Raw genomic sequence first — 17,980 nt, forward strand, 5'->3', positions numbered from 1 at the left:
GGAGTCAGGTTCAAAGAGACACAGTCGGGTGCGGGGAGCGGGCGGGGGAGGAGGCGGCTGCTGGTGGAGACAGAGTCTCAGCTGTGGGAGCTGGAAGGTTCGGAGGCGGACAGGAGAGCACGTTGCACCGCAGTGCGAGAAAGGCTTAGCGCTCCGGAGCTGCTCCCCTAAAAATGGTTAGAATTGTCAATTTTATGTTTAAAACCTTGCATTTGGCTGTGAACAGTGGAGGACCTGAGTCCAGGGGCTGAAACAAATGGAGATTTATCCTCACACAGAAGAAGTAACCTGGGCAGAGGCCTCTCCCCTCTCTGCCCGCGGGCAGTGAGCCCTCAGGACCGGTCTCTCCTCCACCCTCAGCCGTGGTCCTGACTCCTCCCTCGTCCTGCCGCGAGCCGGGCCCGGGGTGAGAGTCTCTCGGCCAGGGCAGCAGCTGCCAGTGGACCCGAGGGTTCGATCTGTCCTGGCCTCGCTAGCATTCAGCATGGGCAGTCACCCAGGCCCCAAACCCGGAGGGGTCCACGCGTGCTGCAAGGCTGTGCCACTGCCGTCTCGTGGCATACAACGTCTGAGCACGGGGCTGTGCGTTCTCCTCCTGCTGGGGGCCCCACAATGATGTAGCTGGTCCTGGCCCGACCTGTGTTTCCCAGAATGTGCGCCAGGCCCCACGTGCATCAGAAATCACTGGAGAATTTTTAGAAACACAAGTCCCTGGCTCCCACTGAACGTCTAAGTCTGATCCCTGGGGAGGGCCTGAGAGTCTGCATTATAGCGCTCACCTGAAGGCGGTTCAGCTGCCCAGGGAAGTTGAGAGCAGTGTCGTAGAGAGTGGCCTCTTCCACTGGTCGGAAGGGACTCGGAAAGGCCAGGAGATGCTGTCGTGTCTCTGGGTGACGTGTGCATGGGGAGAACCCACAGCCAGGTGTCCTCACAGCAGCAGGGACTTGCACCTTTGTCCTGCCGGCCCCATGGTCTGCCCTCCAGCAAGGGTGGGAGGAATCCGGGGACCAGGGGACCGTCCTCCCCAGGGCCGGGAGCCCTGCTCACTTCTCACTGTGGGAAGCTTTGGGTGCTCTCTAATCGGAGGTCTCTGGCCTGCAGGAATCTTGACAAAGCCTGATCTTGTGGACAAGGGCACTGAAGACAAGGTGGTGGACGTGGTACGAAACCTCGTCTTCCACCTGAAGAAGGGCTACATGGTCGTTAAGTGCCGGGGCCAGCAGGACATCCAGGCCCGGCTGAGCCTGGCCAAGGCCCTTCAGAGGGAGCAGGCCTTCTTTGAGGACCACACGCATTTCAGGTACGCACGGCGGTGTCTTCCCGAGGTTAAACCGAAATCACAGACCTCCGTTCTCAGGGGGAAAGATGGACGCCGTCCAAAAGCAGATACTGAGCGTAGTCGTGTGTGTTTGTTCCTGGACAATGACCTCGGAATTTGCTTGAAATACTCAGGGAAAAATTGACAACGTGTTGCAAAAGGCAAATTTAAAATTCAAAATAAGAAAGAGACTTTCTGCCATAATTTAAATAGTACAGTTCTCAAACTAGAATATCAATGTAGGTGCAGCAGAATAGAAAAAGGTGGAAAACCCAGAAATTGACTCAGATTGAAATATTTGATCTGGGATAAATGTGGTATTTCAAAGCTCTGGGCTACATCAGTTTATCCATCAGTGGCTTTGAGAACATTGTGTAATATTTCGGAATAATTTATTGTGCCCTACTTAGTATGGGATACCAAAATAAATATCAATTGAAGTTTAAAATTAAATACAAGAAAGACACCTTAAGCATCCCAGAAGAAAACAGAGGTGGAGAGTTTAATCCCATAATCATGCTAACTCTATTGCCAAAAGCAGAATTTTTTAAAAAGGAAAAAAGACCGTTAAATTGGTTAGATTTGAAATAATGAGAAGATGTTGAGTTGATGGTAAGGAGGGGTGTGGGCCTTCACCTCTGCTACTGGGAGCACGTGCTGTGGTCACATGCGAGCCAGTCTGAACAGGTGTATCCCCGAGGCTGAGTTCCACTTCTGGGAATTCTGCCCAGGAAAATACAGGGACCTGTGCAGTCCTGTAGGCTAAAGGCTGTTCAGCACACATTTCTTTTTAATCATGAAAATTTGGAACCTAAACACTGGAAATCGTGGGGTTTGTATACACGAACCGGAGTAAGAGACTGCAGACTTTGCAAGCATTCGAGAGCTGTGTCAATAAGGTGCCAACACAAAGGTGCGTATAGATGCTGAGAACAAAGGGACACAGTCACTGAGAGCCCTTGTGTGCAGACATGCGCACGTGGGTGGAGACCCACGTGCTTTGTCACCGCATCACACTGAACTCCCCCAGAAGCCTACAGAGACACGTACTTCAGAAGAGACACCTGTGCACGCGTGTTCGCAGCAGCATTCTTCACAATGGCTACCGCATGGAAACCACCTGCGTGTCCGCTGACAGATACCTGGAGACACAGAATGTGGTCCATCCAGACAGTGGATTCGGCCTGAAAAAGGAAGGAAATTCTGACACAGGCTGTGACACAGATGAACCTGGAGGACAGTGTGCTCAGTGAAATAAGCCAGTCACAAAAAGACAAGCCCTGGATGATTCCATCACACGAGGTCCCTAGAGGAGTCAGCGTCACAGAGACAGAGAGTGGAAGGATGGTTCCCCGGGTGTGGGGGCAGGAGGCGGGGAGCTGCTGCTGATGGGGACAGAGTTTCAGTTGGGGAAGCAGAGATGGTTCTGGAGGTGGGTGGCGGTGATGGATGCACAACAATGTAATTGCACTTAATACCCCTGAGTGTGCAGTTACACATGGTTAAATGGTGGATTTTATGTTATGTATATTTTTACACAGTTTACAGAATTGACAGGGATGGAAACTGAAAGGGAGGTGTCCGTGTACTACCACAAATCTGCCTGTAAATTCACGCCTCCTGGCTTGAATCCTTCATCCTCAAAAGCCCTTTAAAATGTCGGAAGCCCTGTAACAGCTCAGCCGGTGAACACAGATTTGAAAGCGTGAGAGGCGGGCTTGGCTTCCTCCCTCCCAGCGCCCGAGGTCTCAGTTCCCGTCCTGGGGAAGGTGCGCCCCCTCGTTCAGAGTGCACCCCACACCTGTGTAAACACATGTCCGTACATTTTCATGAAGCCCGGGGCCGAGATGCGTCGTGTACGCAGAAGGGCGTGCACGTTATGAACACACAGCTAGAGGACACTGTGTCTTTACAAAGACCGGTTCTCTAGGCCGATGTCCTGAGTCAGAGTCAACGTCTCAGCTGGGCGGGATCATTCTATACCATTTTTGAAATACCCAGCATCACTAAAATTCAGCCCTGGTTCCGTGCGCCCCCGTTCTGAGCACTTCCTGGGCACCGGCAGCAGGACAGTCCACCCCGTGGGGAGGACCTGGAGTTGCCGTGGCTGTTCCCGGCAGCAGGGAGCTGACTTGCGTCGTCCGGCCGGACCCAGGTGGACGTGTTCGCTGTCTTCCCTTGCAGGGATCTTCTGGAGGAAGGGAGGGCCACGGTCCCCCGCCTGGCGGAGAAACTGACCGCGGAGCTCATCACGCACATCTGTGTAAGCGCACGCAGAGCGGCCCGTTCTCTGAATAGAGTCCCGCAGGCGCGAAGCTGAGCCGCGCTGGCTCAGCAGGGTCAGCGCTCACTGCGACCTCCTGGGGGCCTTAGTGAGACGCAGGGCACCCCGATGCGGCCTGGGCTCCCCAGGTGGTGCGGGCGTTGCCCGTCAGAGGCCCACACGCTGAGTGGGATGCTGATGGTGCGGACGCACTTGGCCTGGGTGAAAACTAGACTCTCCGAGCACGGCACCACCCGCTCCTTTCTCACTGCCAACCGCTGTCATGGCGTCGGGGTCGCTGTGACGGTCGTGTGGGCCACTTCTGAGATTTCTCTGTGGTCCTTTTCAAATCTGCCTGGACAGAGTCTCTTGCTTTTTCACATTTACAAACCTTTTATACGATGTCTTTGCTCGTATTTCTGTCTTATTTTTCACGGGATGATTCCAACGTCGGCAGCCGGGTTCTCCCAGCCGTCCCCACAGGGACTTGGCTGGAGTTGGGACTGTGAGCCTCTCTTTCCTGGAACCTGGTCTGAGGGTGCCTGTGGGGGCCTAGGTTCAAAAGGGCTTCTGCAGGGAACACCGTGTTTGTTTCTGCCAGGCCCCGGGGGGGCCCTTTAGTGTTCCTGAATCACGTTAGATTTTCAGCCTGAGTTTGGGGACACTTTCGGGAGTGTGACGTTGAAAGTGTAGATGCGTTTGAGTGCTGGCTTGTGGTTACAGATTCCCAGGGGGGCCTTTCTCTCCCCTTCTCCCAGCCCCGGCGTTCAGGCCAGGAGTGGGGCCGGACGGCAGGGGTGTTCCTTGCTGACCGTTACAGTGAGAGCGGAGCTGGCTGGGGTCCCGGCTGCGTGCAGGACTCCCCGCCTTCAGCAGCCCACTGGGCATTTAGCCTTTCCCCCGGCACCCTGGCACCTGAGTCACTGGGCGCCCACTGTCGCCTCGCCTTGGACTTCTGTCTCCGACCTGCCCCTGCCAACTCACTGACACATTTAAAGGGGGGCTTGTGACCCTCAGGCCAGCAGTTTGAGGTATTTGCAGTTGGCGGGGAAGCCAGTAGGTGCAGTCACCATGTGATGAGAGACCAAAGTCCCTGATAGCTTTTAATCTGTTAATAACAACTTAGAAGTGTTGAATTTCATATTATTCCGATGGCCACTTTTTCAGGACCCACTAGACACACGGGTTTTGCTAGTCCCCCTGAGGACAGTTTATGCCACAGGCTCCCACAGGGACATGGTCCTTGTGTTGCTGTCACAGGACCCAGAGGCACGCAGCGTGGCCCTGAGGCTGCTTCCACAGGAGCGGGCAGGGGGGAGGCCTGATGGGCAGCAGTGCGCGCTCCCATGCCCCCCTCCTTCGGGAACATCTGCCTTCTAGGGGGGCCAGGAATGGAGCGCCCTGGGCCACCGCCCGGCACCTACAGGGGAGCCCCGGGCCTCTGCTCATCCCGCCCACATCTGTGTCTTCCCGTTGTTTTCTGTTGTCCTCAGAAATCCCTGCCCCTGTTAGAAAATCAGATAAAGGAGAGTCACCAGAAAATATCAGAGGAGTTACAGAAGTGTGGCTCCGACATCCCGGAAGATGAAAGTGGAAAAATGTTCCTTCTGATAGAGGTGAGTGTTGCCAGGGGACCAAGCTGCAGACTCGTAAGTCACTGTGCGGAAAGGGGTCGTGTGCCTCGGGCACGTCTGTCTTCACTCCCCCAGAGCTGGTCCAGGTCACTCTGCCCCCTTGGCACCAAAAAGGGGCCGGGCTTAGGGGACCATCCCACTGCTACCATTGGCTCCTCATCAGGGGGACCCTGAAAGCAGGGAGGGCGGGGGCGGGGGGGTTCATCCGCTGCCAAAGCCTCTTCTCTCCCCTCCGCCCACGAGCCCCTCAGGCAGGAAAGAGGGACTCGCTCTCCGCTTCATGCATGCGACCCCCAGCCCACCTTGCTCGTATTTGGAGTATCTCCCCTTATCCGTGTGTTTTTCTTCTTGACAGAAAATTGATGCGTTTAATAAGGAGATCACAGCTTTAATTCAAGGGGAGGAATGCGTGGGGGAGCACAAGTCTCGGCTGTTTACCAGAATCCGAAGTGAGTTCAGCAAATGGAGTACTGTGATCGAAAAACATTTCCAAAAAGGTGAGCCCCAGGCAACAAGGGAGACCTGGCAAGGGGCTCGAACCCAGGGCGGGGTGGGGGTGGTGCCGTTGGTAAAGGCGGCTACGGTAAGGGGTCAGTCGTGGGAAAGTCTCGTTTGCCGTTTCATATCCCTGAGTCTGGCCTGGAAGCCTCTGGTACCGATTTCAAAGGACATCCAGAGAGAAAACGCAGCCTCCCTGGCCCGTCTCCACGGAGACGCTCAGAAGAGCAGCCCTCCGTCCGCAGAGAGCCGGTGGGCCTGGCGCGTGTGTGAGGCTCTTTGCGTTGCCAGTCGGGCTGCCCCTGAAACGGCCCCGATTCCCTCTCCCTTAACCTACCGAGGCCTTGAAGCCTGAGGCGTTTGGTGATGGATTTCACAGCCGCAGTGATGAAAGGCACAGAGAACAGCACGTGAGGTACCAGCCTCGCATCATCAAAGCCTCCAGAGTCTATAAAGGCAGACAGTGTGATCTGAAATTTACTTTTAATATTTCAAGACGCCTGAAGCAAATCATAGGTCAGCCGCTGAGGACAATATCAAGTAACTTTGCTTTTATTCAAACTACTTGGGGTGGCAGGTGTGTTCCTTATTGATTTCGGCTGACCCCAGGTTCAGATTGGCAGGCCTCCTGGGCTCTGAGTCAGGAACATGGGAAGATAAATCATGCAAGTTTCTACATAAAGCTGAGGTGACGCCTTTGTTCCTTGCCAGAGGGCAGGGAGGGTAAGGAACAGTGCCCTTGAGGGAGAAAAGTCCGGAAAACTCATTTCGGGCCAGTCACTTGCCCCATTTCCATAGTCCCTGCGCTGTTCGCAGGAGCTGAATCCACCAGCGGAGAGAGGGCGGCTCGCTGCTGCGTGCTGTGCCCTCTCGTCAGCCGGGGGACCCCGTTCAAGGACGACGACAGCCCTTGACCTCCAGCGATCCCCCGTGCACTGTCCAGCCGGGTTTTTATGGTGTAAGTGTGTAGGGCAGGCGGCCTGTGAGCTAGTGTCTCAGTTTTTAAATGCTGAACGCCTCCCAGCAACGATCAGTTACGTATCACTGGGTACCCAAATGCAAGAGAACTAACTGAAACCCCTCACTCACCCTCGAGGCAAAAGATAAACTCAAAATGGTCAAAAACCAACATGTACGGCTGAGACTGTAAACTCTTAGAAGAAAACATAGGATTGGACCTTCGTGAGCTGGATTCAGCAGTGGTTCTCTTTTCTTCAGACGGGACCCCTAAAACAGAAGCAGCAAAAAAAAAAAAAAAGATCATTTGGATTCATCTGAATAGGAACCGTCTGTACATCAGAGAGCGCTAGCACGGAAGTGGAAAGACACCCACAGGTTGGGAGGGAACATTTACAAATTTTACATCTGGTAAGTGTCATGTACAGAATATATAAAAAGCTCTTACAGCTCAGGCACAAAAAACAAATAATCCAGTTTAAAGATGATCAAAGGATTGGTGTAGACATCTTTCCAAACAAGAAGATGTGCGCGTGGCTAATAAGACCATGACAAGGTGCTCAAGCTCATTATCCAGCAGAGAAATGCAAAATCAGCCCACAGCGAGACGCCATCTCATCATCATTGCTCGGATGCCTGTCAGCAAAGCATTGACAGGAAGTGCTGACAAGAGTCTAGAGACGTCAGAACCCCCGCACCGCTGGAGGAAGTGTAATGGTGCAGCTGCTCTGGGAAGCCTTCCAGCAGTTCCCCCGGACGCTCAGATGCGCTACCACATGACCCAGCGGTTCCATTCGTAGGTACGTCCTCCAGAGAATGGACGTCTGTGTTCACATAAATGCGTTCTGAATGTCCTTGTCAGCACTGTCCATAATGGCCAAGAAATGGAAACCACCCGTATGTACATCAGCTGATGAATGGATAAGCAAATTGTGGTCTGCTGGTACGTACCCATTTGCTAGGGCGTCATACCGAGGGTCTCAAGCAACAGAAGTTTAATTTCTCATAATGCCGGAGGCTGGACGTCCAAGATCAAGTGTCAACCAGTTCGGGTTCTTCTGAGGCCTCCTGTCTTGGCTTGTCGGTGGCGGCCCTCTCCCACTGTCCTCACATGGTCACCCTTCTGGGTGTGTCTGTGTCCTCATCTCCTGCTGTTAGGACCAGAGTTACCGCTGAGGGGGTCCCCTCCTGGTCTCATTTCACCTTCACTGCCTCTTTAAAGGCCCTGTGTCCCAGTACAGTCCCATTCTGAGGCACCAGGAGATAGGTCTTCAACAAACGAGTTCTAGGGAGACAGAGTTCAGCTCTCAGTGGAACATCATTCACCCCTAGAAAGGCACGAGGGACTGGCCCGCGCCACACCTCGGATGAACCTAGCGTCTGTCATGCTGAGTGAAAGTGGTCGGGCACAGAAAGCCGCATGTTGTATGGTTCCATTTATGTGGACGTCCAGATGAGGCGAATCCACAGACCTGGAAAGCTGATTAGTGGTTTCCAGGGGCTGGCGAGAGAGAGGGAAACGGGGAGGGACTGTTGGTCGGTACAGGGTTCCATCGCGGGATGGAGTCTTGGGGGATTAGACGGTCTCGATGGTTGCACCACTTTGTGACTATGCTGAAAACCGAACACCTTAATAGTGTGAATTTTATGGTTTGTGTATGGACCTCAATTTTTTAAAAATGCCTGTGAGAAAGTATCTCCTGAGCAAAAGAGGGTAACGAGGTTACCATCCTTGATTTAGTTAAGAAAAGAAACCAGAGCCCTGCTGAATTTGCACCCCCTGTGGGGTTTCTCCATACTCTCCTCTGCTGAGCGGGAAAAGAACTCCAAATGTGTAAAGAACACCTAAGCGTTTTACAGAGTAAAGTCACTACAGAGTGACTTCGCCTCCGGTCAGTGACTTAGCTCTATCAGGGCCGCGGATTCATAGCGCTGCCTGCTCCTGTTCCCGCCCAGCGAGCTGTGCCGCGTCCCTGACTGCACAGGGCGTCGTGGTCGTTTCTGACTTTTGAAGGGCCTGCAGGGTGTGGTATTCTATGATGCAGGTTTTTGAAAATCCAATTTGATTTGCAAAATTTCCTGCTTGAACACCTGTTCGAGAATGTGTCTTACGCTCAGTTTCTGCAGTCACCGGCCACTTTCTGACGTCATAACCTGGCTGTATGCTCACCGTCTGGAGATGACTGAGGACAGTCACCTTGGGATGCGTGTCTTTACTGCAATCCCTGACTCTATGCCCATTTGAGAATCAGATGTGATTTGTTTCCCTGCCCATCTGTATTTGCAGAAAGTGCAGTACAAGTGCAACCCCAAGGTTGCATTTGTGAAATAACCCAGAGGCCCTCTTTCCTTCTGCAGGCTACGAAGATATCTGTAAGCAGATCCAGCAATTTGAAAACCAGTATCGTGGCAGAGAGTTGCCGGGCTTTGTGAATTACAAGACGTTTGAGACCATCATCAAAAAGCAGGTGGAGATTCTGGAAGAGCCGGCTGTCGACATGCTGCACAGAGTCACTGGTGAGTTCTGGGTTTTGCTTTTAGGCGTCCTATTTCTAGGGCCGGGAACGGGCAGAGTCAAGCCAGTGCCTCCTTTTGGGGGCTTTTCAGCAGCATCAGCAACCCCGCCAGTTTTCCAGGTGTCAGCTGGGAGTGCAACAGCTGGCTCCAGCTCTGACACTGCCCACGCAGAGTCAGCCCGGAGCCCACAGCACCTGGGCTCAGGCTCCGAGACTGCCCCCTGCAGGTGGCACCTGCACGGCCGCTGGCTCCTGTGCTTCTGGTTGAGCAGCTGTAAATCAGAGTCCCCCTGACACTTTCCTTGGGTTTGATAATTTTCTAGACAGCTCACAGGACTCAGGAACACGCTCGACTTCCGCTTAGTGGCTTGTTACAGAGGATTTGCTTCCTTTACCAGTTTATTATGAAGGATATTATAAAGTTCCAGATGGAAGAGATACGTTGGGTGAGGTTTGGGCGGGTCCCAAGTGCAGTGCTTCTGTCCTGAGGAGTTGGGGGGAGCTCACCCTCTTGGCACGTGGATGTGTTCAGCATTCTGGAAGCTCTCTCAACCCTGTCGTTAAGGGCTTTTATGGAGGTGACATCAATTTTTAACTCAATTCCCAGCCCCTCACCCACCCTCCAGAGGTTGGGGAGAAGGGGGAGGTTGGACTGAATCTTCCAGGCTTCTAACCAGGGCTTGGTCTTTCTGGTGACCTGACCCCATGCGGAAGCCCTCTAGCGCCACCGAGAGTCACCGCATTAGAACGAGAGATGCTCTTATCACCCAGGAAATTCTAAGGGACTTAGGAGCCTGTGCTGGGACCCAGGGACAAGGACCGAGTGTGCTTCTTGTCCTGTGTCACCTCCCTCTACTCCACTGCTGTGCACACTTCGCAGTCTCAGTGCACTCTGTTTCTTAAATCTCTGGGAAGTCAGGCTGACGATCAAGCAGGTACTCATTCTGGGAGTGTTTCTGAGGTTCTGAGGCGCTGTGTGGACCTGGGGCGGTGTCCCTGCTGTCAGGTCCGAGTAGGAAGCTGTGCCCCCCGCCTCCAGCAGAAACGCAGCAGCCCGCAGTGCTGACCGCGCCCTCCCCCTACGTGCTCTGCCCCTTGGTTTCCAAGGCCTCAGCCAGTCTCTTCTTTGTTGCCTCCTTGGCTGACAGCTTTTTCGCTCAGGCTTCAACTGTCCCATTTTAGCGCTAAGTGACAGTAATAGTCATTCATAGATCCTGCAGCTAGTGGTGGGGACAGACCCGTAGCGGACCATTAGGAGGTGCATTTCTAGTAACAGTCTGCCTCCGGGCTTAAGAGCTGTGTGGCAAAATGTGCGGTTGTGTCGTGCCGACCAAGTGTGCCTCCTTCATTCAGTCCTGAGGGAATTTGTCGCACTTCTCGGCTTCCAGTCACAGAAAACATGTAAAAACATTTATATCTATATATACACACAGATACCTGCTTCTGTTTTGCAAAGCTGTGATGTGGTGTCAAAGATTTCCAAGCGCAAAGATACTGTCCATCAGACTGAGATAACATTCTGTGAGGAAGACAAATGGAAATAGGAGTTTCAAAAATAGAAAGAAATAATGTAAACTTTCTGATTGAAATCAGACCTTGTTTACGTTTCTTTCAAATGAAGAACGTGGCTATTTTGATTCTATTGTTGTGTTTAAAAAAGTGATGTGTTTTTCTATAAACTATTGATATACTTATCATTTACCAGAAATGACCCTCTTTGCCACTGTTTATACTTGAGTTAAAATGTTTTAATGCCAAGTAAATATGCTGGGGACGTTAGGTTTTAAAATTCCTCCAGGGAGTTTTTGAGTAAAACATCTCAGCTTCCCAGTTTGGAGAGACGGGAGGAGGTTGGAGGGAGGCGGGCGGAGGGCGCTGCTCCTGCCGCTCCACCCGCTGACGTTTCTCACTCTCTGAAGCTCCGGACCCCTTAGCAATGCTTCTCTGTCTCTCTTTCACCAGATATAGTCCGGCTTGCCTTCACAAATGTTTCAGAAGCACATTTTAACGAGTTTTTCAACCTCCACAGAACTGCCAAGGTAAAACCATCCTTACGTTATTTTTTTTAATTAAAAAAAAATGTAGGCCTGGCACTAGGGACGAGATTTCTTAGGTTAAGACTTTTGATTCTTTATCGCGTATTTGGAGAAAGAAATCGCCAGGCTCAGTATTGACTCTAACGATGTGACCAGTGAGTCAAGAGAATCCAGAAACAACATGTTGAATCACAGGAGCACGAGAGAGCCGTCCTGAGTGTAGAGCGTTGTCACGTCAGGAGAACGTGGCCCTGAGGGTGGAGACCCACTGGGGCAGCCAAGGGCAAACCTGCCATCCCTGTGGGAGGGAGCTCAGCGGTAGAGCCTGTGCTTAGCCTGCATGCTGTCCTGGGTCAAACCACAGTAACTCCCTTAGAGAAATGTTTTTAAGTGATGTTTCAAGAATGAAGAAAGAGAGCAAAAGGGCAACGAGGCCGCCCTCCCCCGCCAGTCAGCCCGGAGAGCTGAGCCGGCTGCCCTCGGAGCCTGGACCCCTGGTCCTGCCTTGGGCACCACCGCGCCTCCTCCTCCCCGTGCGGGGCCTGGCAGTGGCAGGCCCGGGTGCCGGCTGCCTGCCCACTGTCCCTCCCCCGGGACAAGGGGGGCTGGAGGGAGAGCTCTCTGGCGTTTCTGCTTCCAGGGGCTGCCTCCATTTCCAGGGCTCCTCTCTCACCGCCCAGACCCCCGCCAAGACCCCGCCTCCAGATGCCCTCACACTGCAGATGAGGCTTTCAACACTGAAGTTGTGCCCCCAGCACCCAGCACCCAGCACTCTGGGGAAGACTGGCTCTGCCTTTCCCAAGCCGGAGGTCTTGGGGCCACTTAACCTGCCTGGGCCTGAAGCGCCTCACCCACAAAATGGGATTAAGAATGACCTTCTTCCGTAGCCCTCCTGCACTGCGGGTGGGAATGCAGTCTGGTGCAGTCCTCCTGGAAAACAGTATGGACTTTCCATAAAAAAACAAAAACAGACTTACCCTGTGCTCCAGCCATCCCACTCCTGGGCGTGTATCGAGAGGGAACTCTAACTGGAAAAGATACACACGCCCCAATGTTCACAGCAGCACAATTTACAACAGCCAAGACATGGAAGCAACCTAAACGTCCAGTGACAGATAATGGATAAAGAAGTAGTGGCATATGTACACAATGGACTACTACTCAGCCATAAAAAGAATAAAATAATTCCATTTTCAGACATGTGGATCTAAGATTCTAAAAAAAATGCGACAACTGAACTTATTTAGGAAGCAAAACAGACCCAGAGACATAGAAGACAAAATTTTGGTTCTGAGGTGGGGGATGGGGGATGCAGGGATAATTGGGAGTTTAGCATTTGCAGATGCACACTACTATGTATAAAATAGGTAAACGTCAAAGTTGTACAGTGTAGCACAAGGAATTATATTCAACCCCTTGTAATAGCCTATAATAAAAGGAATATGAAAAGGAATATATATATATAGATAGATATATAGATAGATATAGATATATGTATATATAACTGAATCCCTATGCTGTGCACCAGAAATTAACACAACGTTGTAAGCAAACCATACTTCAATAAAAAAAAAAAGGCCTCCTTCAGAAGTTTGTCCTGAACATAGAAGAAAAGGTTTAGGATGCACCTGGCGTCACACATCACCCTCAGTGGTACCCAGTGAAGTCTGGGGGTCCAGATTCCTTCTGGCTGAAGGGTTTCCTCCTGGTTCTCTGGCAGCCAGTTTCTCTGAACTCCAGAATATGAAATGTATGTGATTTCCCGATTTAAATCTGGCCCCTACTTATGCCTATGAGCTCTCTGGTAGAAAAACACTCTTCCTTGTCAGATGGAAAGACTGTAAAAGAGAAAGGAGGCTGGAAATGAGACGTGAGAATGGAGCCCGTGCTGGTCCCCGGCCCTGGGGATGAGGGGTCTGGTCACCCGTGAGGCTCGGGCTCCCTGGGAAATTCTGACCTCCACCAGGAGCGGGAGCCCGCCTTGGAGAAGCTGGCCACATTGGGCAGAAATTGGTACCTGCTGGGGGTGGCCCTTGCAGAGGACTTATTTGCTTCCGACCCCCTGATTCATTCCAGAGGTAAATGTTGTCATGTTTCTCTTTTGCTGTAGTCCAAAATTGAGGACATTAAATTAGATCTAGAAAATGAAGCTGAGAAGGTGATCCGACTGCACTTCCAAATGGAGCAGATCGTCTACTGCCAGGACAAGGTGTACCGGGGTGCACTGCAGAAGGCCAGGGAGAAGGAGGCCGAAGAAGAAAAGAACAAAAAATCAAAGCATTCTTTTTCGACCCTCACTGAGGACCCCTCCATAGCTGAGGTCGTTCAGCACCTGACTGCCTACCATGAGGTGAGTCTGCGAGTGTCTGAGAAAGGCGCTGTTCGCCTGTTCCCTTGTGTGTGATGCCTTTCCCTTCATTCCTGTTGTCTGTGCAAGGGGACCACCAGCTCCATGGTTCAGTCCTTGGTGAACCTCCAAGGAAGCAGCTCCATCGGATAGATGAGAAGCCTGTGACTCATGTCTGGTTTTGCTGGCTGTGTGGTCCTGGCCAAGTTGCTTAACCTCTCTGAGCCTCAGCTTTCTTCTCTGTAAAACGGTGTCTCCGCTCAGGGTTCTTGTGGATCGTCAGTGAGAGGGGTATGAGGAAACCCCTCCAGCAGCATTGGGGCTCAGAGGCAGCTGGCCGCAGTGACACATGCTTGGACAGCCACCCCACGTTTCACACGATGGGAAGGGCCCTCTCAGTCTCCTTGGGGAAGGGTGCCCAGCTCGGAGCTGTGGGGATTTGCAAAAGTCTAGGCAGGAAAGATGTTATGTATTGATTTACTTCCTTATTCACTTATTTATTCATTTAGATGGCAGTACTGGGGGCTTCCCCCAGGACCCCGTGCCTGCCGGGCACGGGCGCACCCACTGAGCTCTACCCTCCCCACAACTGTCCGTCTTTGTACGATGCTAAACCCACTGCCCCTCTTTTCCTTTTTTTCCTTTTTTTTATAATGCGATACAACATACATCACATGAAATTTACCATTTTAACTGTTTTCAGGTGTACGATTCAGTGGCCCTAAGCCCATCCACGCTGGCGAGCAGCCATCACTACCACCATCTCCAGACCTTTTTCATCTTCCCCAAAGGAAACTCTGCTCCCACTGAACACCCACCCCCCACCCCCTGCCCGGCCGCTGGCACCCCATTCTGCCTTCTGTCTCTGAATTGTCCTGTTCTCCGTAGCTCATGTAACTGGATTCACAGTATTTGTCCTCTGGTGTCTGGCTTATTCTCCGCAGCATAATGTTCTCAAGGTTCATCCTTTCTGATCCCCTGAGATGACACGTGTGGCAGGTGTCAGGGCTCCCTTCCTCTGCTGAAGGGGATGATGCTCCATGGTGTGTATGTCCTGTATTTGTCCACCCATCCATCGGCCCACGGACACTAGGTCTGTCCCTACCTTTCGGCCCCTCAGGAATGAGGCTGCAGTGAACATGGGGCACAACTACCTGTGCTCCTGCCTCTCTGTGCAGACATTGGGTGCCTCTTCTTGTCTGTTCCAGTTTCAGTGAGAAGTTTAGAGGTAGCTTGTCAAGCTCCTTATGCAACAAGGGAACTGTTGGCATCCTTACTGGGACGGCACTCATGCACGGGTCTGCACAGAAGAGTCGCCATCTTTGTGACTTCAGATGCTCCTGTCCAAGGACATCGCGGGTCACCACGGGTGACCGCAGATATGCTCCCTAGTTCACGTCAGCTGATGAGCGATCTCCGTCCCGCCTGCAGCTTCAGTTCCAAGAACATCTTGAGTCTTCCCAGTTGTAAGAGCTCCTTCTGGGTGGCCTCTGAAGTGTTCTAGAGTTCTCTGCAGGAAGGCCGTGCACACGTCTCAAGTTTGCTCCTCCGCCTTGTCTCATCTCTGTCTCTAGTGTGGATGAGCCTTGTCCCGCGATGCGTCTTCTGCTTCTTGTTAGCAGGCGTGCTTTCTGCGTGTTGTCTGACTCCGTCACCCGCACTGATCCTCTTCCTGCTGGTGGTGGTTTTACAGCTGATTCTCCCGAGTTTGCCCAGCGAACACTCATCCTCTTGCAAATGGTGGTTTTACCCTCCTCTCCTCCGTCCATTTTTAGCTCAAACTTCCTTTTCTTGCCTCTGGTCTCTTCAGTGCAACTTAAAGCAGTATTGGACTAACAGCCATGCCTCGTCTCTGATGTTAGTGAGAACCCCACTCTCCTGCTGAGGACGGTCCTCACTGGCCACAGTCCAGGTGTCAGGCGGGCTCGATTCCTGATGGAGGTTGTCAGAGGGTGCCCGTTTCTTCACCTCGTCCAGCTCCTGCAGGCTGCCCGCATCCCTGGCTAGGAGCCCCTCCTGCATCTTCTAAGGAAGCGCTGTTACAACCAACCCCCTATTTTCTAGATTTTCTTCAGAGATTCTGTAGGGACAAGAGGAAGGGGCGACATGCTAAGGAAAGGGTTTGGGGTCTGTGATCAGCTCGTGGACATTCTTCTGATTGGCTGGTGGTGAGGTACCTGGGAGTCAGCAGCGTCCACCTTCTGGTTCCAGCCAGTCTGGGGTCTGCACACTGGTGGGCAGCATGCAGTTAACTTCTTCCGCCTGGTAGGGGTTTAGTGTCTGTAAAACAGGTCAAAGGACATAGCTCAGAATATGACCTGCAGCCCTTGAGGAGGAACAAAAGTTCCTTTGTTTAGCGGCTACACTGTTATTATTTTGTTTTGCTTAACTATTATCCTTTGTTTCGGCATTTTTAAACTTCTTTGATTAAATTTATTCTTAGCTATTTTTTTTTCCAGACAAGAAGCCAGCAGAGGAAATAGGGGGCTTTGTCCTGGGATGGCCCCATAGGGTCCTGCCCAGTTACAGGGACAGAGAGAGGAAAAGTTGAAACCGATTTTCAACAGACATAGAACACAGTGGGTTTCCTTCTGTGGCCTTGGATGACCCAGCCTCTTTCCTGCTAATTAATTTTAGCCTTGATTTTAAAAAAAGGTCGTAAAATCTTTGGAGGTAGAGTTCCAAGTAATTTGAAAATGTAGTTTTTGTACTCAGTCCATCCATTTAGCTTTTTAGAGTACATTTTAACCTCTTCCATCAAAAGCGACCATTTAGAGGGGGTGGTATAGCTCAGTGGGGGAGAGCATGCTTAGCATACAGGAGGTCCTGGGTTCAGTCCCAGTAACTCCATCAAAAAAAAAAAAAAAGGAGAGGAACTAAAAAAAGTAACTATTTAGTGAATAGGAGAAGGTGACTGGAGCGCAGGGTTGGCGCTCACCCCTTGTGCCCAGAGCACAGAGGATGCAGGCGGGTGTGAACCCAGGCGGGGACCTGCCGCCCGCCAGGTCGAGTCTGTCCCCGGGCCCTGTGGTGAAGTCAGGTGTCCAGGCTGCAGCGGCCCCTCACTTGCTATGGACTGTCCCTTCCTTCCTCCCAGGAGGTCAGCAACCGCATCTCCAGCCACATCCCCTTGATCATCCAGTACTTTGTGCTGCGGTCGTTCGGCCAGCAGCTGCAGAAGGGCATGCTGCAGCTCCTGCAGAACAAGGACGAGTATGACTGGCTTCTCAAGGAACGCAGCCACACCAGCGACAAGAGGAAGTTCCTGAAGGAGCGGCTGTCGCGGCTGACCCAGGCTCGGCGCCGGCTCGCCAAGTTCCCTGGGTAAACCGGCCCTCCGGCCCGTCCAGGGTCTCCAGGCCACATCCCCAGGGAGTGGAGGACCAACGTCTTTCCCTGGTAGCCTCGAATCATTAGCGACCCATTTCACAGATGCCTGAGCGACTAGTAGGTTCTCTGTTCTTAGTGAGTGAGGACTTTGTAAGGAGCTGTGATGAGCACGTGGGCTTCAGGCATCCAGCGATTTTCTTGCTTGCTCTTCCCCTTCCCTGAACTCTCTCCCTCTCTTCGTCAGATACTCACCCATGCACCCGCATCCTAGACGGGTCTTCCTGCTTTCTGTAATAGCCTTTCACACCGACGTTTTAGGGGCATTAGTGCCACGTGAGACTGCACACCGAAGCCTGTTTCTTCAATTTTTAATAAAGTCATTTTTCCCAGACGTTTCTCTGACACGTTCTTTATTTGGGTGAGGAAGTTGTAAATGACAGCAGGTGGGAACCAGGGGAGCGGTCGATGGGCGCTGAGGCTGCCCTCCATGCTGGGTCAGGTGAGAAAGAACACTTGAGCAAAGGAATGCGCTCAGTTATGTACAAGAGGCTGGAGGGAAATGGGGAACAAAGTTAAGAAATGGAGCAGAATGGGGAGCAATGGGCAGTCGCCGTTTATAATGTGTGCTGCTCAAGTGTGCAGTCGGCTTCATCACCGGGCACCTGGCACAGGGCTGAAAGGTACAAGCCAGAGTCCAGAGGGGTCGCTGCCCCCCCAGTGGGGTTTCGCAGGAGGTGCAGGGCCAGCAGGCAGGGAGGGCAGAACATTCAGCATGAGCTGCCCAAACAGCACGGTGGGGTCCTGACTGCCCCCCTGGACTGAGCAGAGCTGGGGACACTCACAGGCACCTGGTCAGAGAGGGAGTGACTGCCTGGATATCTGTCCACTCCCAGGCCAAGCTGGACAACCATCCAGCCCCCGCCCACCCTCCATCCCAGGTCCCTCTGACACTCAGTGCTCAGTGATCTCAGGGCTTTGGGACGCTGTGGAATTTATGCACAAGAGAGGTCGCTCAGGCTCCTCGGCGCCCCCTCGAGTCTGGCCTGAGTAACTGCTCCAGTACCAGGCATCCTGGCCACCA

At 52.5% G+C, this 17,980-nt stretch overlaps 1 protein-coding gene across 3 annotated transcripts in view; it reads left to right on the forward strand.

Moving 5' to 3' along the window:
- Nucleotides 1–17,290, forward strand: part of MX1 (MX dynamin like GTPase 1) — a 30,857-nt gene extending 13,567 nt beyond the window's left edge. For all 3 annotated transcript variants that reach the window (XM_072969492.1, XM_072969485.1, XM_072969487.1), the window contains 8 exons: nt 1,102–1,300; nt 3,503–3,581; nt 5,075–5,197; nt 5,571–5,712; nt 9,029–9,187; nt 11,149–11,225; nt 13,333–13,572; nt 16,667–17,290. In XM_072969492.1, the coding sequence (XP_072825593.1) occupies nt 1,102–1,300; nt 3,503–3,581; nt 5,075–5,197; nt 5,571–5,712; nt 9,029–9,187; nt 11,149–11,225; nt 13,333–13,572; nt 16,667–16,897 (1,250 nt within the window). In that variant the 3' untranslated portion in view covers nt 16,898–17,290. The remainder of the gene's footprint in view (nt 1–1,101; nt 1,301–3,502; nt 3,582–5,074; nt 5,198–5,570; nt 5,713–9,028; nt 9,188–11,148; nt 11,226–13,332; nt 13,573–16,666) is intronic.
- Nucleotides 17,291–17,980: the final 690 nt, after the last annotated feature.

The sequence above is a fragment of the Vicugna pacos genome, chromosome 1, assembly GCF_048564905.1.
Source record: "Vicugna pacos chromosome 1, VicPac4, whole genome shotgun sequence".
Taxonomy (NCBI): domain Eukaryota; kingdom Metazoa; phylum Chordata; class Mammalia; order Artiodactyla; family Camelidae; genus Vicugna; species Vicugna pacos.